The sequence below is a fragment of the Mirounga angustirostris genome, unplaced genomic scaffold, assembly GCF_029215605.1.
Source record: "Mirounga angustirostris isolate CCGP_5_RB_7025 unplaced genomic scaffold, mMirAng1.0.hap1 SCAF_5, whole genome shotgun sequence".
In the NCBI taxonomy this organism is placed as follows: Eukaryota; Metazoa; Chordata; class Mammalia; order Carnivora; family Phocidae; genus Mirounga; species Mirounga angustirostris.
Window position 1 is genome coordinate 162,701,059 of NW_026991713.1, and position 23,944 is coordinate 162,725,002.

General features: G+C 53.1%; 2 protein-coding genes across 25 annotated transcripts; one reads left to right on the forward strand and one right to left on the reverse strand.

Moving 5' to 3' along the window:
• Window positions 1–820: 820 nt before the first annotated feature.
• ATXN2L (ataxin 2 like) lies at window positions 821–23,655 on the reverse strand. 24 transcript variants are annotated; one of them, XR_010411950.1, is made up of 25 exons: window positions 22,834–23,655; window positions 21,297–21,333; window positions 21,053–21,109; window positions 20,894–20,965; window positions 20,394–20,544; window positions 19,665–19,789; window positions 18,721–18,812; window positions 18,103–18,303; window positions 17,302–17,477; window positions 17,017–17,130; window positions 16,143–16,355; window positions 15,982–16,053; window positions 15,463–15,533; window positions 14,996–15,291; window positions 14,845–14,914; window positions 14,043–14,189; window positions 13,847–13,919; window positions 13,568–13,755; window positions 13,171–13,300; window positions 12,961–13,082; window positions 12,582–12,794; window positions 12,252–12,441; window positions 10,725–10,899; window positions 3,937–4,216; window positions 821–3,618 (listed from the first exon to the last, which is right to left on the reverse strand). XR_010411950.1 is itself a non-coding variant. In XM_064592917.1 (24 exons), exons 1-23 carry the CDS (start codon window positions 23,130–23,132, stop codon window positions 11,907–11,909), a joined length of 3,318 nt encoding a protein of 1,105 aa, XP_064448987.1. In that variant the 5' UTR covers window positions 23,133–23,655; the 3' UTR covers window positions 11,138–11,633; window positions 11,902–11,906. The 24 variants fall into 24 exon arrangements, 22 of the variants coding, with proteins under 22 accessions (XP_064448987.1, XP_064448986.1, XP_064448989.1 ...); XR_010411949.1 differs by having other exon boundaries at window positions 821–4,216; XM_064592917.1 differs by lacking the exons at window positions 821–3,618; window positions 3,937–4,216; window positions 10,725–10,899 and adding exons at window positions 11,138–11,633; window positions 11,902–12,061 and having other exon boundaries at window positions 12,198–12,441.
• TUFM (Tu translation elongation factor, mitochondrial) lies at window positions 5,551–9,325 on the forward strand. The gene is made up of 10 exons (XM_045870794.2): window positions 5,551–5,709; window positions 5,813–6,007; window positions 6,424–6,590; window positions 6,833–6,937; window positions 7,026–7,190; window positions 7,337–7,469; window positions 7,557–7,661; window positions 7,778–7,929; window positions 8,031–8,150; window positions 8,964–9,325. Exons 1-10 carry the CDS (start codon window positions 5,667–5,669, stop codon window positions 9,135–9,137), a joined length of 1,359 nt encoding a protein of 452 aa, XP_045726750.2. The 5' UTR covers window positions 5,551–5,666; the 3' UTR covers window positions 9,138–9,325.
• Window positions 23,656–23,944: the final 289 nt, after the last annotated feature.

Consider the following 23,944-nt stretch of genomic DNA (forward strand, 5'->3'; position numbering starts at 1 on the left):
AGGTTGACCCTACCTCACCCCAAGAGATGGGGATTTCTCCTATTTTGTCTTCTATTGTGGGATGTCAAATTCAGCTTTGGTGCTTTGGTCAGGACCTCCTGCCCCCTCCAAATCATACTCTGCTCAGCCAGGACATTTTGACAGCCTAAAATACTCCAGCTTCACTTAGGCTCTGCCTCTGAACCTCCATATAGCCGTTTCCCCCACTTCTGCCAATCTTCCTCCCTCTGGTTTCAGGCTTCGAAGTGCGGCCTCCTCTAGGAAGCCATGGATGGTCAGTCCACCTATGCCACCTCTAAAGTGCCTTCTACTCAGTAGCTTTTGTGTGACATTCACGAAGTGTTTCCAGTTGGAATGTCTTCAGTCACATCTGGGCGACAGGGGGGTGATCAGATTTCTGTGTTTGGAAGGAAATCCAGGGCCGGCATGGGGGCGGGTGGGAACCAGAAGCAGAGAGAAGACGGGTGCTGTGGTCCAGGAGGGGCTGATGTTGACCTGGCCAGGGCAGTTCAGTGGGGTTAGTACCAAGGACAATAGCCAGTGAGATTTCTAAGGAGGCACTGCCAAGGCTGGCTGGTGGGGAAGACTGAAGAATGCCCTTGAGCTTCCAATAAGTCTGTTGAGGGGCACTGAGGACAAAGCTCTGGGCCCTAGTGCCCCATTTGCCACTAAGTTGCTGACCAGCCTAGTACTCATTTCAGTGACACCAGACCCCACCCTCCCTTTAGAGGTTAGAGCTGCAAGAAATCTTAGAGATCATAAAGTTGAACTTCCTCACTCCATCCCCACTTTATGGATAATAAAGCAGAGACTTCAGAAGTTACAGTGGTTCACCTTTATTTTTAACGTGAATGTGAATACAAAATTTGCTTTCCATCAAAAACATCAGGACACTTAATAAGCCCAACACACATGCTCAACTGAAATAATTCAACATATAATTCCTTCAACAAATACTTCTTCACCTGACTGTTAGTTGGGCACTGTTCATAGAGTTAAAAAAAAAAAAAAAGCTCTTACTGTCATGACCTGGTAAGACAGGGAACAGCAACAATCCCACAAACCAACCAACAAGTGAACTAATAAGATAATTTTAGACATTTAGGTGCTATGAAGAAAACCAAAATGGACCACTGAGAAGAGGGTGGGCCTCGGGCAGGGGGGGCTACTTTAGATAGGTGACATCTGAGGTGGAGCTGGAAGGACACTCCAGGGAGAAGGAAGAAGATCTGCAAAGAGCCCGAGGTAGAAACAATTGTGGGATATTCGCAGAACAGAATGGCCAGTGCGATTGGGAGCAAGTGAGAGGAAAATCATCCTAGTTCGGGTCAAACAGGTGGGCCACAGGGAGGAGTTTGGATTTTTATATAACAGTTTCATTGAGATATAATTCACCTGCCATACAGTTTGCCCATTTAAAGAAGGAGTTGGGGTTTTATTCTAAGTGTAGTAAGGAGTCATGGGGGGGGGTAATTTCTGATCCACACTTAATTAAAATTTGAAAGGGAATCTTTATTTTATTTAATTAATTAATCTCTACACCCAACGTGGGCCTCGATTTCACAACCCTAAGATCAAGAGTCGCATGCTCAGGGTGTCTGGGTGGCTCAGCTGGTTAAGCATTTGCCTTTGGCTCAGGTCACGATCCCAGAGTCCTGGGATCGAGCGAGGAGCCTGCTTCTCCCTCTCCTTCTGCCCCTTCCTCCCCCCAATCCCTAGCTCATGCTCTCTCTCTCAAGTAAATAAAAATCTTAAAAAAAAAAAAGTCGCATGCTCTACCAACTGAGCCAGCCAAGTGCCCCTTCTGATCCACATTTTAAAGGCTGATGTAACTACTGTGTGGGGATGGATTTGCCAGGTATCGAGAAGAACGGGAGCTTGGAGACCCATTGTAGAGGTTGTGAGCTAACCTAGGTGACAGATGATCCCAGACTGAACCACAGGGTCAGCAGTGTAGACAGACAAATGGTCACATCCGAGATATATTTTGGAGAGAGAACCAGCAGGACTGGGTAATCGGGGTTGAGGGGAAGGGAGAAAGGTGGCATTGTTTATTCAGAGGTGGAAGCAGAGCCTGGGAGAGAATGAAGGGTCCTGTTTTGGACATGTTAGGTCTGTCGCACCACTTGATGGCACCCTTCAGTTTGGAAGGCTCATTAATAGGTCAGGTGCAATCATGCGGAGCCCTACAGTGGCCAGGCAGAGGATACAGACATAAAGGAAGTCCAGTCCTGGCCCTACTCAGGCCACTCGGTCTCAGACAAATGAAACCAAGAAATATGTCCCAGGGTATCAAGTGCTGTAAGACAGGTTATCTGTTAGGAGGTATCTGAATGCAAACAGACAACTGTGACATAGTCGGCTTAAATAGTAAGGACACTCGTCATCACACCACAAGGAGTCCAGTCTTCTAAAATCCTCTGTTTTGCCCTCTTCTGGATTTTGGCTTCATCACTGACTGGAAATAAGATGGGCAGAGTAGTTCCAGGCTTTGCATCCAGAGTCAGAAGGCAGTCCATCCCTTTCATGTCTCCTTGAGGGCGAGGGACCCTTTCCTGGAAGCCCCCCAAAGTAGATCTCCTCTTACCAATCATGGGCCCCAAAGAAGTCACACACCCAACCCTAAACAAAGCCCCTGGCAAGGAGAATAGGACCATCAGAAGTAGACGTGGCCTGTCAGGATTTATTCCCGGAACTGGGGAAAGGATCACTGTGAACAAAATCAGGGCCCCGTCTGTAGGAAGATGGAAAAATGGCTGTTAAGCAGGGGCTCAAAGGCACAGACTGCTGGGGGGACCCAAAAGGCCATTTGATTTCAAGAGCGTCTTTTTAAAGAGTTCAAGATTCTGCACAAAGAACGTGTCTTTAACTCTAATCACTCAAAATACATGTCTGAAAGAGAAAAATCTTTCTCCAAGCAAATTCACAGCCTCCTAAAGCCCTGATTGTTCTCCACTTCCTTTTGTCGTCCGCCCGCCCATCCCACCAACCCCCACCTGCTATGTTTCTACAGCAGCCAGCCTTCCTTCTTCATCTGGCACTGCTCACAAGCATTTGCCCACGTGGTTGGCTCCCCTGGTCTCTGCAACTCTGAGCCCACTCTATTACTACCTCATCTAGGGGCCATGCCAAACCGACAGCCCCAGAGCCACCTGCTGGACGTGTGTTCCCTGTGCTGGGGGTCCCAGGCATGGCTGGGCATCTGGGGAGAGTCCCGCCAGCACTCCTGCTCTCCAACATCCAAGTTAGGCAGCTTGTCCCAGGCTCCTCTGTACAAGACATGGACACAGGACGATCTAGGCTTCTCCAATCAGACGCGTTCAAGGGAGGCTTTGGATTTGGCTGACTTTGGGGGCAGGAGGGTCGGGAGGGAGGCAAGGCCACTTTCTTGAGGCAGAAGTGGCTTTGGTGCCATGAGCAGGAGGTGTCGCGGCCGAGTCTAAGCCCTGGCCATTAGTGTTTCGTGGCGGTGGCGGGAGCAGCGCTCTTCTTCCCACGTCAGGTCAGTTCTAAGGCTCGGGAGCTGTTTCTCCAGCCCGTTCCACAATTCTGTAAGCTGACTCAAACCCTTAAACAAATCCTTCTTTTGCGTAAACCAGCCAATGTAAATTCGGTTGTCTGTAAATCAAGACTTCCAACTATTACACAGGATGCTACAGTCAACAGCTCTACAAAAAATCCTCTCCCTCTGGACTCTTTTCTGAGTGCTGTGTTTCTCAAATTTCAGTTGTTCATGTACCACCTGCCCCCAAATCTGCCATATGTTTATACTACCCATAATATCACTACCACATGCTGTTTTTTAAATTGACTCATTTTTTAATCTCAGTATTTGCCACCCCAGTTTTTTTTTTTCAAACTAATATACATTCAAATAAATATAGCACCACTAAAACAGAAAGCATTCGTTCAAGTACCACACCCCAAGAATCTTACATTTTGATAATGGCCAATAGTGTCTTAGACGAAATTCCCAGGAATGACTGACTGAGGTACGGGATAAAGCCAAAGAAAACCTTTAGTTATGGCACCAGCCCTTCCTAAGCAGAGCTGATGGGCTGGAGGGCCAGGAGGACAGAAGTCTTAGCAGGTTCTTCATTTTATCTGAGCAGTAAATTGAAGCTGAATGACAGTACCGGGCGGTGGTTAAGTGCACACTTTTTTGGAGTTCACTTGGATTGGGTTCCGAAATCACCCTGATGCTCCGTTTTCTCACCTGTAAAATGGGGGAAAGAATAGCTCCAACCACACAGGGTAACACAGGGTGCGCTGAATGTGAACCAATCCGAAGCATTTGCACAACGCCTGATTCATGCAGAGCTCTAGCTCTGAGTTTCCCAAACTCCTTCGAGCTTGGGAAGCCGTGTGTGTTATAAATAAATACAGTTTCCCTCTCTGTGCTCAGACCCTCCTGAATCATAATTTTCAAGGGAGGAATTAGGGCATCTATTTGAAACCAAAAACCGTCCACGGAGTCTTGGGATCCGATGAGTTCGGGAAACATCCATCAGGGTTAAGCAGCTGCTGTTCTCATCCCGGGGTGATGACATGATGGATGTGAAAGTTAAAGGTCATATGCTAGCCTTGCACTCACTCATTCACATGAGTGAATCCCAGATCCCAACACAAATTCCCTGAGCGCCCGCTGGGTGCCCCGCCCTGTGTTCGGTGCTGGGGCCACCGAGGGAACAAGACTCAGGCTGCGTATACAGGCACCTGAGGCCGGTCCCTCACCCTGCGTATCATCTGTATAACCAGGTGGGCGGGTGGGGCGACGATTAAGGGAATTAGTCCCTGGCCTGCTGAGGGGACCCAGGGGTGGACGGCAAAGCTGTCTGTCCCCGCAGGCTGTGAGCCAGGAGGGGGGCGCTATTTGACGGTCAGGGACTGTGGGACCTGGAGGCCCCTGGCCTCCATTCCCGCCTCTTGTCCAGCTCATTTCTCTCAGAGCCAGACGTCAGAATCTCCCCATGAGGTAGATACTACTGTTCCCATTTTACAGATAAGAAAACAAAGGCTCCGCGGAGAGATGGGTCACACTTGCGCCCCACCCGCGCATGGCTCCCAGGCCTGTCTCCCTCAGTCTGGCCGTAGGGCCTGGTCCTACCTCCAGCGGCGGCTCAACGGCCGCCAGATCTCTCGCCAGACCCGCGCAGTGGGTCGGACTCCACGGGGCTCTGGGCCAGGACGCTCCCGAGCAGGCCGCGCCGGAGCCGCCGCCTCGGCCTCCGGGAGCCCGCACCCTCACTCCGGGCCCCGCCTCGCTCTACCTGACTCCCACGCCCAGCGCAAACACAGCGCGCCGCCCCGGGAACTACAACACCCATGAGCCTCCGGGGCGCTGGTGCGCGACGGGATGCTTCACGTCGCTTCCCCGCGCCGCCAGAGAGAACCGCTTTGCTCCCGTCCGTCCGCGAGGCCTGAGAGCGCCTTGGAAACCGTCCCCCTCCCTCCCCGTCCCCGAGACACCAGCCCCTTCCGGGTGTCGTCTTTGGTCCCACGCCCGGAAGTCGTAAGATGGCCATAAAAACTGGAGGCTAGAGGGACCCAGACTTGCCCTCCGGGCCTTCACTTCCGCCGGAAGTGACCTCCAGTCGCCCGTGCCCTTTCCTTTTTGCACTGGCGGGCGCCCGGGGCCCGATACTCGGGGCGCGAGTGCGACCACAATGGCGGCCACCACCCTGCTGCGCGCGACGCCCCTCTTGAGCGGTGAGGGGGCGGGGGAGGCAATGGCGGCGCGGGGCCACGTGGGGGTCGTCGGGAGCGGCCGGGCTCGGACCGGCGCCCTGAGTCCAAGCCTCTGCCCCGGCAGGTCTCGGCGCCGGCCCGACCCCAGTGCTGCAGAGTGTGTTGCGGCCGCTGAAGGCCCCGGCATTGCCTCGCTTGTGCCGTGGCCTGGCCGTGGAGGCCAAGAAGACCTATGTGCGCGACAAGCCCCACGTGAACGTGGGCACCATCGGCCATGTGGACCACGGCAAGACCACACTGACCGCGGCCATCACGAAGAGTAAGCGGGGATGGGTCGGGGGCGTCCGGAAGTGCCCGCTCTGCTGGCGGGACTGGAGCCCGGGAGGTGCTGCTGGAGGTGGTGTGGCCCCGGGCGGTGGATTGGATGATGCATTTCCCGTGAGCGTGAAAGATTTGTGATGCATAAGCTGGGGAGCCCGAATGGCTTCTCTCTAGCCGTGGCCAGTGTCCCGTAAGCAGAGGCTTTATCCTAGAGAAGTCGCAGGGCTGCAGCTAGAAGCCCTTTAACATGTCCTTCTGACCCGGTCACGCCCGCTGCAGGAACTGAGGGAGGGGGTCATGGACGCATTATTCTCCCAGACTGTCCTTTGCGTAGTAGGTGGGAGGGACTCGGGTGTGGCTTGAGCCCTGCCTCTGCCTTTAGAACTTTGAGAGATTTATTCTCCTTCCTCTTAGTTTTAGCGGAGGGAGGTGGAGCGAAATTTAAGAAATACGAAGAGATTGACAATGCTCCTGAAGAGCGAGCCCGTGGAATCACAATTAATGCAGCTCACGTGGAGTACAGCACTGCGGCCCGCCACTATGCCCACACAGACTGCCCAGGTCACGCAGATTATGTTAAGGTGAGAGAATTGCTGGGTACAGGGCCATGGGCTGTCCCTTGCCAGGAAAAATGTTGGACTTGTGGGGAAGTTAGGATATTCAGGGTGCATGGGTTGAGGTCATGGATTTTTGGGCATGACCACTTAAAGTGGGTGGTAAGATGACGACAGAGAAAGGTGGCCCTCAACTGCTGTGCTTGGCTAGATGGATGTGGAGCTGAGGAGGTCCATGAACTAGGCTGTTTTCCTATCCTTCTCCCCAGAATATGATCACAGGCACCGCCCCCCTCGACGGCTGCATCCTGGTGGTGGCGGCCAATGATGGCCCTATGCCCCAGACCCGAGAGCATCTATTACTGGCCAAACAGGTACTCAGAGCCTGGGGAGGGGTGGAAAGAGGAAGAGTGGGGAGTTGGTCCATTCAGGACACCACTTCTGCCTCTTTGCCATCCACAGATTGGAGTAGAGCACGTTGTGGTGTACGTGAACAAAGCAGATGCTGTCCAGGACTCTGAGATGGTGGAGCTGGTTGAGCTGGAGATCCGGGAACTGCTCACTGAGTTTGGCTACAAAGGGGAGGAGACCCCGGTCATCATAGGCTCTGCCCTCTGTGCCCTTGAGGTGAAGGCGGGGTCAGGCAGGGGCTGTTACTGGCAGAGGATGGGGCTGGATGGATGGGCGTCCAGAGTTCTGCTCTGAGCCTGGGGAGTGTGTCTTAGTAAGAGGAGCAGAATGAAAATTTCAGAGTCCTGTCACCTCCCCCATAGCAACGTGACCCTGAGCTAGGCATGAAGTCTGTGCAGAAGCTGCTAGATGCTGTGGACACTTACATCCCGGTACCCACCCGAGACCTGGAGAGGCCTTTCCTGCTGCCTGTAGAGTCCATTTATTCTATTCCTGGTGAGGACCGTGTTCTCTTGCACTCCTCTCTAGCTATATAGCCTGGTCCGGGGTCCCTGATGTCCTTCCTGTCCTATTTCTTTCCAGGCCGGGGCACGGTGGTGACAGGTACACTAGAGCGTGGCATTTTGAAGAAGGGAGATGAGTGTGAGTTCCTGGGACACAGCAAGAACATTCGCACTGTGGTGACAGGTATAGGAAAGACGCCTTGGGACCCAGGGGCTGGCTCCAGGATTTCCCTTGCAGATCCTTCGTGCCTTCCCTCTGCTCTAGACCCTTCCTCCCTTGTCTCTCCTCTTCCCTTTTAGGCATTGAGATGTTCCACAAGAGTCTGGAGAGGGCAGAGGCAGGCGACAACCTCGGAGCCCTGGTCCGAGGCTTGAAGCGAGAGGACCTGAGGCGTGGCCTGGTCATGGCCAAGCCAGGGTCCATCCAGCCCCACCAGAAGGTGGAGGCACAGGTGAGGGCTCCAGGCAGTGGGCAGCACTGAGCCAGACCATCCCATGCGGAGGCACCTTTCCGGCCAGGCATGGCTTCACCCTTGGTGCTTTTTTTTTCTAGGTTTATATCCTCAGCAAGGAGGAAGGTGGCCGCCACAAGCCTTTTGTGTCCCACTTCATGCCTGTCATGTTCTCCCTGACTTGGGACATGGCCTGTCGTGTCATCTTGCCACCAGGGAAGGTATGGTGGGTCTAGGGAATGTGAAGGAGTGGGAGCGACACTCTTCCTATCAGCTCTACCTCACTCTCAGTTCCAGAGCTGGGCTGACACGAGTGACTTTGCATTGACTGGTGTAGACAAAGCTAGTGATGGAAAGGTCTGGCTCAGTGGGTTTAGGGGGAGTGAGTCTCCACCCAGTATTCCCTGGGCTGAAGTAGGTAAAAAACACTTACCCATGCTAGCATTTACCCACAGAAATATCTCCCAGAAAAGGATTCTTCCTGTTGAGAGTTCCACCGTACACAATGGCTCAGAGAATTCTTGTGACAAAGAAACCTGCATGACCCATAGTTTCCTTGACTTTTCAAGAGTGAACATTAGGAACACTGGTCACAAGTCCTTTCCTGTCTTCACATACACTGTTTGCATCTGCCTGGCAGCTGGGGTGGAGCTGTCTCCACAAAGAATCCCCCTACTGCATTTCCTATAACCTTCTAAAAATTCTTTTTTTTTTTTTTAAAGATTTTATTTATTTATTTGAGAGAGAGAGAATGAGACAGAGCAAGCACATGAGAGGGGGGAGGGTCAGAGGGAGAAGCAGACTCCCTGCCGAGCAGGGAGCCTGATGCGGGACTCGATCCTGGGACTCCAGGATCATGACCGGAGCCGAAGGCAGTCGCTTAACCAACTGAGCCACCCAGGCGCCCTGAAAATTCTTCTAATTCAAATTCAATTTAGTTCACATGGATTCCCTAACTTTTAGCCTTGGTAGGCAGCAAACAGGAAGAAGGTGCCCTGAGGGCCACGCATGAACCCTGTCTCTGCCCCCACCAGGAGCTTGCCATGCCCGGGGAGGACCTGAAGGTCAGCCTTATCTTGCGGCAGCCCATGATCTTAGAAAAAGGCCAGCGCTTCACCCTGCGAGATGGCAACCGGACCATCGGCACTGGCCTTGTCACTGAGACGCCCGCCATGACCGAGGAAGACAAGAACCTCAAATGGAGTTGAGTCTGGACTCTGCTCAGACTCTGGCATTGAAGGCTGCACTAGCCCGAGTTCTCTCCCGCTGCTGCAGCCCCCTCCCCACGGCCCGGGCTGCGCCCAGCAGTGCAGCTCGCCTGACACTTCCCCTGGCCAGGAGGGGCCCCACGGCCTGCCAGGTGAGGTAGGTCAATAAACTGTTCTGTGAATAGTGAGGGACGTTGTGTCTTGTGTCCTTTGTCTAAGTTGGAGAGGATGGGGGAGTAGAAACATAGAGCCTAGAACACATCCCTCGGTTTCTCTCTGTGGTGCCGTTTGGAAAAGCTCCTGTCTTAAAGCTGTCAACTGCTCAGACAACTTGAGAAAAGGAGGAAAGTTGGTCTAGTGAAGTTGGTGTGGCTGCCTAGCAAAACACTACTAGGTAGGATTGCTGGCTGTCCTGTGGGAGAAACTGGGGACTTCGCCCTTGGAGGAAGCGTGGGTTCAGAGATGCCAAACCCATGTCCTGTCCTCTTGGAGTGGTTACGAAGGCCGTTAATGTCTACCTGCCCTTGTCTAAGCTCTAGGATATTGGGGACTGTGTCTCACCTCTAGAACCAACACTCAGCACTTTATCAGGACCCTCTTTTTAATTAAGTCTCTGTGCTCGATGGGTTGTCCCCCCTATGTATCACTAATTCTAAACACAGGAGTAAGAAGTTATAAACTGAAGTTTTCTGAGACTTAAAATTAAGATAAGGACTTATCAAACGTGTAGGGAGTAAAATGCTGAATAGGTATTTAAAAACTCGAAACAACTGGCCAGGGCAACAGAAGGTTAACTTTCAGCAGGGATTAACAAGCACCTCTTTCAACCTTACTTCCTGACAAATGAGTATATTCAGCACGGACGAGCCACCCAGAGCGGGGAGGCTCTTAGGCCCAACCCGAGAGCTGTTTTGAGTCACAAATCTATGGCTTCACAGCAGAGGCATAGAAATGGGCTCAAGAAAAGGACAAAAGGAAGAGCTTCACAAAAAAGAACGTGATAGGGCAGGTTTGCTTTACCCTCCGTGTCTGAGGTGAGGCCAGAAGGTTTCAAGAGATTCCTAAGACCCCCCCCCCCCCGCCCCGAGCCTCAGGACCACCCGGTAACCACTGCAGTCCCATCTCTGTATTGGGGAGACCGCTCCATCTGCACCTGAGATGTCCTGAGCCTGGCTGGCTTTCTTGCTGCTGCTTTTTCCATCACTGCCCCCCAGCTGCAACTCCCATCCTTTAAGAGAGCTCTTCTACAACCCTGTACATCTGTTCTCGCTTACCTCTATGTAAGCCAGCTGCCCCATCATGCCCACCCATTACCTGGTTTCAGACCCTCACACCTTGGATCTTTTCCCCAGTATGTGACCCTTCACTTTTCCTGCCCTGCTCTCAGCCCATCTTCTCTGGCTTTGGTCCCAGCTGAAACCCCCACCTACCCATGAGTACCAGCCCTACCCCCTCGACGCTCTAAGAAGAAAGTGATCTTTACTTAAAAGAGAAGAAAACCAAGGCCAGGACATGCAGTAAAAAATTGCAGTGTTTCCTTGGAAATAACCAAACACTTCTGCAATGTGTCATTTCTACATCCCATACCTGGCTCTTCCATTCGTGCCATTTAGCCCCCGGTTTAGCTCTTGCTCCCCTAAACCAGGCTCCTCATTCCAGCCGTCTCCCCTCTGCCGGTGGCTTCATCTTTGCAATGCCCACCTGCACACACCACCTCTCAGCTGGGCTCCGGGCAGGCCTTTGTTTCCAGCGGCCAAAATCACTTAACGTTTTTTGGTGCAAAGAGAAGAAATTAATGAAGTACTTACACTAGCAATAAAAACTTGAAACTGCACCTCACGATGAGACCAACATCAAGGTGAGAGCAAAGTCACCCAGTGACAGGGCAGCAAGCATCCAGCCTGTTCTGCTGCATTTTCCCCACTGCTGGGAGCCACGTCAGGCCTCCCAAGACTAGACAGCTACCATCTTACTGTTCTCCACTGGAAACCAGAGGCAGGTTAAGTTAGTTTAAAATTTTATTTTTTTTAATTTTTTTTTAATATTTTTATGTAATAAAAAGTAAAAGTCCTTGTCCAACCATCCTTGTGGGGCATCTGTCTGTCTGTCTCTCTCACGCAGGTCACTCAAGTTAATGGGGAAGAAAAGAAACAGGGGGCCCAAGTCTGAGGTTATAAATAATAGAAAATAAAAGGTCTTCCGTCTCCAGCGGGGGATAGATGAGAGGATGGGAGGGCAAGATGGGGTGGGGATGGGCAGGGGCAGAGCAGGAACCCCCCACCCCCGCTGGACCCTGGCCCTGCCCACTTCAAGGCCCCTCCCCTTCAAGGTGCTTGGCAGGAATTCCCCAGCTCCCCCAGGGGAAAGGGGGGATTGGGGGGCTGGGACTGGTCCGAGCTGCTGGGGGAAGAGACATAGATCACTCTTCCCTCCACTCATGGAGGTCTCAGGTCGCGGCCAGGACAATCTTCAGTTCCCCGGGGGGTGGAAGGGGAGCTGCTGGGAGGGATGAGATTGAACTGGTTGGAGGGGAAAGAGAAGAGAGCAGGAGCATTAGAACCCAAGCAGCTGTCCCTTCATCCAATGCCGTCCAGTGTGGGGTGCGGGGGGAGTGTCTGGGTAGGAGCGGCCTCCTCAAGGTGTCTCATGGGGCTGTCAGAAGCACAGATCAATCGCTGTTTCCCAGTGAGCGAGAGCCCTTACTCATGTGCCCAGCTCAGCCCCCCACGCCCCAGCCTGGCCCTGTCTGCTGCGCTGACCTTACCTCGGCTAAGTCAGGAGACAGTCGGGGTCACTGAGAGCTGGGGAGGCAGTGGGGAGGGGGGCTGCTGGATCACAACTGAGCGAGGACGGAGGGAAGCAAAGGACAGAGCCAGGAGCAAGCCCCTGGCGGCGGCGACTGTGGCTTCTGCCCACCCTACATACTTCACAGACAGGTGCAGGTCGGCGGGCGCCCTGCCTCCAAGACCCCTCACTCCCCTCCCAGAACCCGAGCATCCTGCCCCACCTGCAGCCCGTCAGCTCTTCCATGCCAAATTCCCCCAGCTAACGAGAACTCACGAATCCTGTCATCGGCTCCTCCTGGAAATCCAGGCGCCTGGCCAGGCTGCTCACCTTGGGGGTGTCCGATGTAGGGGTAGGGTGAGGGTGTGGAAGCTGAGAGTGCAGGCACCCCACTCTGGGGCACCGCGCCTTGGGGGGGGCCCCCATGGCTCTGGGGTGGGTGCAGCAGCATCACCTGGGGCGGGTGGGGAGCCCCAGGGTGAGGGGGCGGGGCTGCTGTGATTCCAGTTTGGACATGGGCCTGCGGAGAAAAAAACAGCCGTGAGCACCCCAGAAGCTAGACGTGGGCTCTGAGAATCCTAGTGTTAAGAGCACTCAGGAAAGGAGCACAAGGATTCAGGAACAGGACAGCCCCAGGAAGCAAGTCCCTGGGGTTCTTACCTGGGTAACATGGGCCATGTTGGTGAAGCCGTGGGGCAGCTGCTGATGGGCATGGATGGCATATACAGCGGCTGGTTGGGGGAAGCTGCTCTGAGGGGACTGGGCAGAAGGTCCCGGTGGCAGAGAAGGCGGCGTGCCTGTCAGGGCCCCTGGGTGGTACAGATTCTGCTGTGGCTGTCCACTGCCCAGGTGTGGGGCCTGCCCCGCCTGGTGCTGTTAGGGGAGGGGAAGGGTGAGTGCCACCCCACTCCTCAGGTGCCAGGCCTACCACCCACTGACCCCTGATCCTCTCCTGCTGGGGAATGACCCCTTGAACTCTATCCCCCTCTTCCAGCCACCTGTTCCTGCCCCAACCACTCGGATCTCCCATGGCAGGCACCTGGACGGGACTGGGGGCCGCATGCTGGGACTGCGGCTGGCTCCCAGTAGGTGTGGTGGCCGGCTGCGGCTGGTGGGCATGGAGCTGCGTGGCATGGTGTGGATAGGACTGGTGAACAGTGGCTACAGCAGGAAAGAGGGAGAGAATCAGTGCCAAGCACACCAGAGGGGGCTGAGGAGCAAGGTCCGAGAAGAACGGCACAGAACTCACCATAGAGGGCTTGGGGGGTGGGCTGCTCTGCAGAAGGGTACTGAGGGGTGGAGGACGACACAATGGCCTGGGGATGACTCCCCGACGTCAGCATGCGTGGGTTGCTCTGAAGCATGGGGGCAAACACTGGCTGGAGGGGTAAGGAGAGAAGTGGTCGGCACATCCTGCTGCCCGAGAACCCGTGCACAGCACCACCCCGTCCTTGTCACAACCACCGTTTCTAGTTCACAACGACCCCAGCCAGGAGACGCTATGTGATCTATACTTCAGAGAGTAGCGATGCCTTGCTACGGATCCTACCAGAGCCAGGATGGAAGCCTGAGTCTGGGTGATGGAACAGAGGTGATCCTTCGCTCTGTCCCCCAACTCTCCCCCGCCCCCCCCATGCCTCAGTTACCTGCGAGGGGTAGTGGGCCATGGGCTGCATCATGGCGGGCTGGCCCGGGAACTGCTGTGGGGTGTAAGGGATGTAGGAAGAGTACGGCGTGGCAGCCACCAGAGGTGGGCCAGCAGCGGCGGCGGCCTGCATCATCGGAGGGGCTGAGGCTGGCTGGTGTTGGTCCGAGCGCTGGGGGGGCAGGGAGCCTGGGGTAGGGGAAAGAGTGCTGAGCTCAAGCTCCATCTGCCAGGAGGCAACCTGGCAGCCCTGCCGACCAGCCCTGCCAACTCTGCTCACCTTTTGCTCCCCGGTACTTGCCCTGCTGTCCAGGCACAGAATTGGATACAGGGTATGGATACATCTGAGGTGCCTAGGGACAAGAACACAGACGAAGCTCAACAGCTTGCTCACAAATGCCCTCACCAGGCCTGACCTGGCCCTCAGCAGCCCAACCCAGCCTCTTAGCCCGGAGCTGTTCAGTCTTTCCTCTTACCTGAACAGCTGGTCCCATGTGGATCTGAGGTATGTAGGAAATGTACTGGGGGCTGTAGAGCCCACTCTGGCCTGCTGTCAGCACCGGGATGGAGGGAGTTGAATGAGTCCGGGGCCCCGGAGAAGTCGGGGTACTGGTGGATTTATTCTGTAAGAGACAAGGGAGAACACGAAGTTTGGTTTTTGTACGCCTCTCCTAGCAACACATTCCACCCTGCGTCTTGGTTAAGCCTCACATCGGACCCCATGAGATGGGTATTCTCAAATTAGAGGTAAGGAAATCAAGGCAGAAAAGTTAAATGGCTTCTCCGTGATCACCAAGTTGTTGTTGTTTTTTTTTTTTTAAGTAGAGGAGTTCAAACCAAATCAGGGGCCTGAATGAAACCCATGCTCCGGGCGCCTGGGTGGCTCAGTTGGTTAAGCGGCTGCCTTCGGCTCAGGTCATGATCCTGGAGTCCCGGGATCGAGTCCCGCATGGGGCTCCCTGCTCGGCAGGGAGTCTGCTTTGCCCTCTGACCCTATCCCCTCTCATGTGTTCTCTCTCTCTCAAAATAAATAAAATCTTTAAAAAAAAAAAAAAAGAAAAAAGAAACCCATGCTCCCAACTACCCCAACATACGAACGCTAAACCTCAGGGAGAAACACATAAACACTTGCCAGACACATCATGACCCCTCGCCCCAAGCCTGACACCTGTTTTCCCCAGAGCAGCCCAACTTTCAGAGCGCCGCCCCCTTGCTCTATCACCCCACTCCCAAGCCTCCCTCGGGGAAACCAATCCGCATCTGCCCATCCCATCTTACCACAGACAGCAGAGGCTTTGTGGGATTGAACTCCTTGGCGTTGGGGTTCAGTGTTGACTTCTTCACTTGTCTGTGAGAGAACAAGAGAGTCAATCCTCATGGCTTGCTCCTCTCCCCACCTGACACCCACCCAGCTCCCCATCCTACTCACTCAGCGACCGGGCCCTCGTCCTTGTCGTCTCCCTTGATGAGGCCTACCGGGGGGCTGCCAGTCTGGCTTGGGCAAGGTGGCGGGGGCTGCTCGGGCCCCTCTGTGCCTCCTGCCGGCGGCAGGGGCGGCTTGTCCTCCTTATCCGATACAGACTCCGTCTTCGAGGAGACTGGGGACCCCACTGGCTCTGACGTTAATAAACCATCGACCTCCTTCTCTTTCCCTTTGGCCTCCTCCTTTAAGATCCGGGGAGGAAAAGGATCCAGGCTGGTCTCAGGGGAGCTACTGGGCTGCAGCTGGAAGGAGAGCAGCACACATACAGCACCCAGACAGTTGGTCCGGACCCCTTCTTGCATCCTTGCTTGCTCATCTCTTCTCCCCCCTGGCCCTAGTCCTGTGCTTCTTCTGTAAGCCCCCTCCATCCCTCTTCATCCTAACACCCTGGCGCACTCCCACACTCCTCTCACCTTAAACTGGGCCCCAAACTTTCTCAGTTCTTCCAGTTGAAAGCGTTTCTGTTCATTCTGAAGGCCAGGGACTATGAGAAACAGGGAAAAAAGGAGAAAAACCACATTTCTTTTCTCAAAGGTGGCTACAATACCAGTACCCCAAAGGACAAAGAAAACAAGAGGAAAAAAAAAGCTCTTGAGATTCCTATAGGACAAATTAGGATTACACAACGGACAAGACACTGTTTCTGAACCCCCACAACTCTTGTTACTAACTGAAGTGCTCCCCTAATCAAAAGGACATTACACCGCAGAAAATCAAAAACAAAACAAAACACAACAAAAAAAAAGGGGGGCGTCTGGGTGGCTCAGTCGGTTAAGCATATGCCTTTGGCTCAGGTCCTGATCCTAGGGTCCAGGGATCCCTGCTCAGCGGGTAGCCTGCTCTACCTTCTCCCCTTGCTTGTATCCACTCTCTCTGTCAAATAAATAAAATCTTAACAACAACAAAAAACAAACAAAAACACCAATCCTCACCTTTCCCAGCTATCCGGGACAGCTCCTGGGACTCCAGAGTTCTCCCAGGTTCCTTGGCTGGAAGTTCTTTTACTGAGCAAGAAGAGACATATGCCTGAAGGTCCTTCTGTCCAGAACCACACTTCATATTGTCCAAAAGCCCTCAACTACCTGTCTCTTACCATCTGTGGGGGCCAATGAGATCTTTGGAGAAGCTGGGGAAATGGAGCCTACTCCAGGATCCACAACTGATGATGTCACAGGGATAGAAGCCGAAGAGGTCGGTACTGCCGAGCCCATGGGGGCATCAGGACAGGAAGCTGAGATTGGGGCAGGGGCAGCCGACTTGGGAGAGCGCGGGGGGTACATCCGGCCCACTGGAAGAAAAGGGAAAGCTGTACAATGGTTACTGCTGTTCAGTGAGTAAGAGGCATAGGGAACCGCCAGAAACACCAAAGAAAGTTTATCCACTTTTTTTTTATATGCAAGGTCACAAACCTAAATGCCCAAAAGAGCAAGGCAGCTAACATAAGCACGTAAGATACACTTGTGAACAGCATAAAAGTTTGGAATGTTTAGAGGCAATCATAACTCAGTCCCAACTAAGTAGGGTTATGCTGTAAGACACATTCAGTGTTTGCAGAACTTTCTATATTTCCAAAAAAATTGGAAATTTTCTATGTCTCCTGTTTCAAAATGTTGACAACTAAAAAGTTTTTTTTTTTTTTTTTTTTTTTAAAGTAAGCTCTGTGCCCACTGTGGGGGTTGAACTCACGACCCTAAGATCAAGAGTCGCATGCTCCACCCGACTGAGCCAACCAGGCACCCTGATACCTAATTTAAACAAAAGACATCTGCCAGCCAAACACAACCCGTAGCCAGCTGGGCTTTGCTACATGAGGGAAACAAACTCTTCCCTAAAAAGCATAAATCCAACTCCCCCCGCCAACGTCTCTTATATCTTCAAACTGTCTCCCATCCCAGCATTTCAACAACTGACATTTATAGCCCCCCCCTGCCCATTTCTATTTCTTCATATAACTGCTGAAATTTTACCTGCAGGAGGGGGCGGAGCGGAAGCTTCTCCAGAAGGCCTACTGCTGGGTGAGGACAGAGTCTTGGCACCACCTCTCACAGGCCGTTGTGCCTTAGGGGACATGCGGGAAGGGCCTATTTTTTTTTTTTTTTTTAAGATGAGAAAAAAGAGGCAGAGTATCTGCTATTACATTATCACCAACGCATCACCCTTCCAGCCCATCTCCCCTTTCAATTACCCTCCCCACCTCCATACTAGCCTCTTCCCTACCCACCCCCACAACAAAAGCCCGCTTCATAACTCACCTCCATTGATACCACGTGTCTCAGAACCTGGGCCGGGGCTGCTACTGTCAAGGTGGTGAGGGCCACGAGGTGGCAAAGAGCTAAGGCCAGGCCGGCCACCCCGGGAACTACTGCATCGAACTCCTCCCCGGGGACCTTCCCGAACTCGCTGGGGTAGAGGGATATACTTTCCCTCCCTAGGGAAAGAATTCAAGTAAGGTCAATTAGTCATAAAATCCACACGTTTTGGAAAAATGAAGTCTTTCCTTCTGAAGTGCGTGTGCATGTAAAACACACACACACACACACACACACACACGTTCCAGCTTTTTGCACTACCCCTACTTGAAGATCTGTTCTGGTTAAATGTTCTGTAGCTACAGGCTTATGACCTTTTGTGTCAACCCTGACCTGACCAACCTGGCCAAAGCTCCACAATTCTACCACTCCTGACCTATTAGAAAGGGAGTATCACACTGTAGTTCAAGGTACAGTTTTTACAAATTACTAAACATCACATACACTTTTTGTTTTCATAAAGGGAAAAGTTAAAATATACATATGGATAAATATACAGAGGAAAAAAAGCATCAAAACTCAAAAAAAATTTTTTCTAAATCTGTTAAGTTTTAGCTTTGTTACCTTGGACAAACTACTTATCTGATCTAAGCCTCACTTCTTAAACCTGAAAATGAGGAACAACTATGTACTAACCTACATCTTACATGGGCATGAAGCTTTAAACAGGAGTATACAAAGCTCTTGGCCTAAGCCAGGGCCTGTACAGAGCCCCAAACAGAGCAGGCCGCCCCCAGCAATCACCTAGATGCCAAGCTGGGGCTCTCCCGTCCTGAACCCTGCCGCTGGACCGCACTGTGCTTCTCCTCCTCGGTGCGCCCATCATCGTTCTCCATGGCGATCCGCAGGCGGTACTGGGGGCTTGATTCAATCTCTCGAGCTAATTGGGCTGCACGCAGCTCCCGCTGACGAAACTCTTCTGAGTTGTCCTTCTCCAAGGGCACCCTGAGAGGACCACCACAGATCACCATCCCGGTGGCAGGGGACAAGAGAAGAAAAAGGAAAAACATTTCTATGAGTCCTATCAGTAGCTCGGGTATGCAGATGTTTAACCCCTTCAACAACTCAGCACATATTTAATGGGCATCTACTAGGTCCCACGTGGGGAAACAAGGCCAATCTCTGAACCGGAGTACTTACACGCATATGTAAGTATGTTTTAAATTCTAGAGGAAAAGTATCGGTGAGTGGACAAGAAAGCAGCTAATTCTACCCATGAGATGGCCTGGTATTTTGAGGGGACAATGACACAAGGCAGACCAAAAGTGGGGAGAGGGCAACCTGGACACCCAGAAAAGCATGAACAAATGCCAGGACCCCATGCCTCAAACTGCACCATCTGGGAAGTACCAAGACACTCACGTGTAAGAAGAAAGACTGCTGTCATAGGTGGTCTTTACACCATAGTTCTCCTCGTTGAACTTGAACATTTCGTTGGGGTCCCATCCATTGGACTAAGGAGGGAGGAAGGAGAATGTTTTAAAACCCAGCAAAGAAAGCAACAATGACCGGTCATTCTCCTCCACCATTCTCCTTTCCCCAGGGCGAAAAACACACAAATCTGACCAAACCAAGAGTGGAAAAGTAAGAACAAGGCTGGCAGAATTACCAACTAGTACCACCAATTGTGGCACAGACTGGCAACAGCTAGTAAAACCAAAGTCTTAAGACCTAACGAATCCATTTTCAGGTTTATGTCCTAGTAAAATTTGGTATATATTACATGGGTACACACACTCTTAAAAGTCCAGTAAGGCACTATTTTTAACAGCAAAATAATGGCAACAAATACCAATCAGTAAGGAAAAATATAAATACATTTTGTTGTGTGTAAATACACACGTACATATACAAGCAAACTAGACAAAACAGCTGAAAGCAGTAACTGGATCTATATACCAATATTAAAAAAAAATTCAAAACAAGCAGGGAAAATAAATTCTTATGCAAGCTAAACATAGAATAATACATTAACTCATGAGAAATCTTAAATGAGTCAAAGTCCTTGTTTTTAGAAGGACATTATAGACTACACAATCTACAATCTTGTCTATGCTTTGTTAAATTAAAGGAAAAAAAATCTTAAATCAAATGTCAATAGCTGTCGATCACAGATGATGGGAGAACAGGTATTTTTGTTATTTTCTTTAGCTTTTCATTTGGAATCTAACAGCCATCAACCGGCAATAGAAAAGACTCCCCCTCCCCGCCCTGCCCAGCAACTCTTGGTTCTAAGAGTGACATCAGAGTCAACAACCTGCGCTCAGGCAGCAGAGCGCCCAGCTCTCAGGGAAGGGGGGCTGTACCATGTCAGACTCGAGGTCATAGTCATCGCTGTTGCTGTCGCCCCCTTCCCAGCGCTGAAGCACCTTCTCTTTGTGCTCCCCATTCACTTTTGAGTTCATGGCAATGGCTGAATCAGTGAATTTGTCTGTGGGGGCAGAGTCGAAGATCAGGAGTCAGGGGATTATTCCACAGCCTCTTCCAACACCCCACCCCCAATAAGTAGTCGGGAAGCAAAGAAAAGTGTGTGTCAGGGTTAGAGGGAGGGGAGGGTGTGGGTGGAGCAGCACAACAAGCCTCATCTGAAGAGTTCAAGAGGAGCAAGGACTTGAAAGCAAAGCAAGGGAAACATGAAGGACCACAACACAGGCTGGAAGTCATCCCACTGTATCTTAGACATCAAGACATATTCTCAAGAAAAACCTAGGGTGCTTGGGTGGCTCAGTCGGTTAAGTGTCTGCCTTTGGCTCAGGTCATGATCCCAGGGTCCTGGGATCAAGTCCTGCATGGGGCTCCCTGCTCAGCGGGGAGTCTGCCTCTCCCTCTACCCCTGCTCCTTGCTCGTGATCTCTCTCATGCTCTCGCTCTCTCTCAAATAAATAAAATCTTTAAAAAAAGGAAAAAAAAAAAAAAGAAAAAAATCCTGGCCCTCCTCCTCAGAAAAAAAGATGGTAAAGGGAGAAGAAAAAAATTCAAGTCATTATGTAACTGCTCTCTGCTCTCTAGTCTGACATAAAAACCCAACACGATACCTTTAGTAGCATAATTGAAGTCAACATTTCGGAAGTGGACAAGCATGACATCGCTTGGCTTAAACACCATGGTGTCCACAATGTCTTCCCGACGAGGGCCACCTGCTGGCTCAGATGCTTTCCGGTGTACAGCATCTACTGCTAGTTCAAACTATAAAAGTCCCATTTCCAAACAGTAAAGGATCAGTATCAAGAAATGTGATGGTAAAAATAGGACTATTTTTCTTTTACTCTTTTAACCTCATCCCAACACCACACTGTCACACAGTCTTCTCAGTATCAGCCCAGGACTAAATATTTTAACATTAACATTAAAGTACCCAGCCCTCCAATTTCCGACCCTCATTTCTTATTGCTTCCAGCACTACTCCGGCACAGGCCTACAGAAATGAGTAACACAATGTTGCTCAACACCATTCAACTCACATCTCCAATGAGCCTATTTCATTCCCCTCCTCCTTCATGAAATGCAAAAAATCAGCTAATTTGAGTACACTAACCTTTGAGCTCAGAGTCTTGAAGATACCTTCATAGGTGGTACCATTCTTCACCTTTACATCACAAGTGGAGCCCTGGAAGAGTAGGGAAAAAGAAGAGTGTCTCCAGCAAACTGGTGCATTACATTCCTCAAACAACCTAGAGGTTAGGTACCCACTTACCACAACAGCTGTAAGAAAATGCAGCATTCTGGAATTGTTGTAGACACCTTCGAACACCTACCAATAACACAGGAGAAATAAATAGCCAGTCAACATCTCACTTTCCTTCTGAATACCCACACTCCACTCACCCACTTTGTATGTGCTGGGCCCCTACTCTTCTGAGCCCAACTATTTGTGCACACGATCTATCCTATATGCCCATATGTACCTCTGTACTTTAAGGGTGGGGAGTGGCACTCACCGGTGACTGTGGGGGTCCCTTTCCTGTGCTTTGTCCCCTATGAGAAAGGAAACAAGAAACTAGTTACTTAAACACATTCAATTCCTCTTAATTTCGAAGAACTTGGTATCCTAAAACCACATATGCTGTGAAGATGCCGATTTAGACTACAAACCAATTATCAACAAGATTTTCCAACTCTCACCATACAGAGAAAAAAAAGGCATAGACAGTAAAAGCCAGTAAACACATTTCTACCAAATGCCACTAAAACAGACCTCAGTCGACAATGGTTGTCAATTCAACACAACCTTCTCACTTTCTCCAAGGGGCCAGGGCCCCATGATTCCAAGAAAGCAATGCTACAGTAGTCGTTAACCAACAATCCACCCTAGACATAAAGGCGAAAGCTCAGGGAATGCAGATTCGGAACCACCTAGCTCAGGCACATTACCTCTCAAACAGAAAAGACAATCATTTTCACCAGCCTTACGCCCCAAACTCTGGGAGGAGGGTATTCCCTTTACAACCCACCCTCTCGAGGAGGGGTCACCGATCGCCCGGTAACCCTGCTCCTCGCTGGCTGATGTAACCGTCGGTTGAGGAGGGCGATGAGGGGGCCGTTGGCGGGGATGGGGGACAGCGCAGCCGCAAAAGCCATCCACCGGGAGGCCTCGCCCGGTCTGCGCCTGCGCAGTAAAGCCCAAGGGCCTCCAAAATTCCCCCCTCCCGCGACCTGAACCCACTGCGCCTGCGTGTACCGCCACTCTCAATTCCATTAAGCCACACACAGGAGAAACCGAGTGGGGTGTCCACCACTCATCCACAAACGCCAGGCGAACCCCTCCACGCACACTCCCAAACCCTGCCCTATAGGTTACCCGCGCCTCACGAATGCCCGGGTCATAAGACAGAGCATCCGCGCGCACGTACGGGAAGAGCGCGCGCGCGCTGAAGGTTCCCTGCCCGCAGACCTCCCAGTTGTCCCTCCTTCCGTCCCCCCGCCCATCCCGCTCCCCTCCTACTGGCCAGACCGGGAAAGGGGAGGTAGCAACCCGCTCCCAAGTCCCTCCCTCCCCATTGGCCAAACTGTGGGCCGCGCGCCCCCCTCCATTGGCTACGGCCGGGGACCCCTTCCCGCAGCTGACTCCCCATTGGCTGAAGCCGGGGACCGCGAGACCCTTCGTGGTAATGGAGCCGGGGACCCTGATCACCTCTTCACCCCCCCAGCTCCTCGTTCTGACGGCGCTGGCGGGATGCGCCCCGCCTGCCCTTAAGGCCCGAGCCCCGAGGCCCAACTAGGCTCTGAGGACTGAGCACGGCCCCCAAATGTCTCGGTGGCCGCCCGGGGACCCTTTCCCTCTGACCTGTTAGGACCTGAGGGGGCCCACCCCAGCCTCACGGGAGTTCCCCACTGCCCCCGGCGCCCCGCAAAGGTGGCCGGGCTAGGTACCCGGCTCGCGCGGTGTCCTCAGGTCCCGGCCGCTGGGCCGGAGCCGAGCCGCCGCCGCCGCCTCGCAGCCTCGGCTCCAGCGTCCGGAAACCCACCCCTCCTCACCTGGCGCTGCCGATAGCCGTCGCCCCTGGCCTCTCCTGGTGTTGCTGCGGCGGCGGCGGCTGCGGCGCCAAGATGCCCTCGGCTCCCCGGCGGAGCCCGCTCCCGGCGGCGGCTGCAGGCCCCAGGCAGGGAGAAGCGGCCGCGGGAGGCCCTGCGGGAGCCGAGGTGGAGGCCAGGGGCCCCGGGAGGCCGCCGTTGGGAGGGCTGGTGCCCCCGGGAGGCCGGCGGGCCACGGCCTGTTGCGTGGGGGGCGGCTGCTGGGGCTGGGAGGTCTGTTGTGGCGGCTGAGGCTTCAACATGATGGCAGCGTCCGGAAGGGGAATTAGGGGGAAGGGAGGGAGAGAGGAGGCCGGGGCTAGGCCCCCGCTGGAGAGCACGGGAAGCGAGGGGGCCTGGGAAGCCGGGGACCCGCCGTTGGCGGGCGGGGGGAGCCCCGCGATGTCGGGGGTGGATAGAGAAGACCGCGGCGCGAGGAAGCGCCGCGAGGCGGAAGGGGAGGGGGTCTCGCGGGCTGGAGGAAAGCGAGAGGGCGCGAGCCGGCCTGGCGCGCGTGCGCGTCGCCGGGGAAAGGGGAGGAGGAGGAGCGCGCGGGCGGGAGCTCCCGAAGGGGGAGGGGCAGGGAGGAGGGAGCGGCGGCGCGAGATGTCCGCGCGCACCGGGGCGGTTGGCTCCGGGCAGGAGAGGAGAGAATAAAAAGAGGCGAATCTCGCGCCCCTAGCCCTGGGAGTGGAGAAGGAGCGGCGTGGGCGCTTACGCGCGCCAAAGATTTAGGGTCTCTAGGTCTCAAACAGCCCTAGAGGTTGGCTGCCGCTGTCGCTTCACAATGAGCGTGTGAAGCGCTGGGGGAGGAGCCGAAGTAGCCGTGAGGAAGGAAGAACCGGCCGCCCCGCCTACGCCGGTGGCGTAGCGTCGGGATACCTCCGCAGTTGTGTGAGATGTCACGACGTAGCGTGCAGTTCTTCCGCCATTTGGGGGCCGGTGGGCGGAGTCTAAGTGCAAAGAAATCCGGGGTCCAAACACGCGACTGCCCCTCTTAGGTGAGCGGTGGGTTTCATGAGGAGCTAGTCTTGACCTTTTCTGCTTTCAATAAAAGACTGATGGACATTAAAGT

Bases quoted from the DNA above. Each gene is read 5' to 3' on its own strand.
- TUFM (XM_045870794.2), top strand. From the start codon at position 5,667: ATGGCGGCCACCACCCTGCTGCGCGCGACGCCCCTCTTGAGCG. The intron at 5,710-5,812 runs GTGAGGGGGCGG...CTGCCCCGGCAG, and splicing joins CGCGACGCCCCTCTTGAGCG to GTCTCGGCGCCGGCCCGACC. The intron at 7,470-7,556 runs GTGAGGACCGTG...ATTTCTTTCCAG, and splicing joins GTCCATTTATTCTATTCCTG to GCCGGGGCACGGTGGTGACA.
- ATXN2L (XM_064592917.1), bottom strand. From the start codon at position 23,132: ATGTTGAAGCCTCAGCCGCCACAACAGACCTCCCAGCCCCAGCAGCCG. The intron at 20,545-20,893 runs GTTAGTGTACTC...GGACTTTTATAG, and splicing joins TCAAGACTCTGAGCTCAAAG to TTTGAACTAGCAGTAGATGC. The intron at 15,292-15,462 runs GTGAGAGGAGTG...CTCTCCTTCCAG, and splicing joins AGTTTGGGGCCCAGTTTAAG to CTGCAGCCCAGTAGCTCCCC.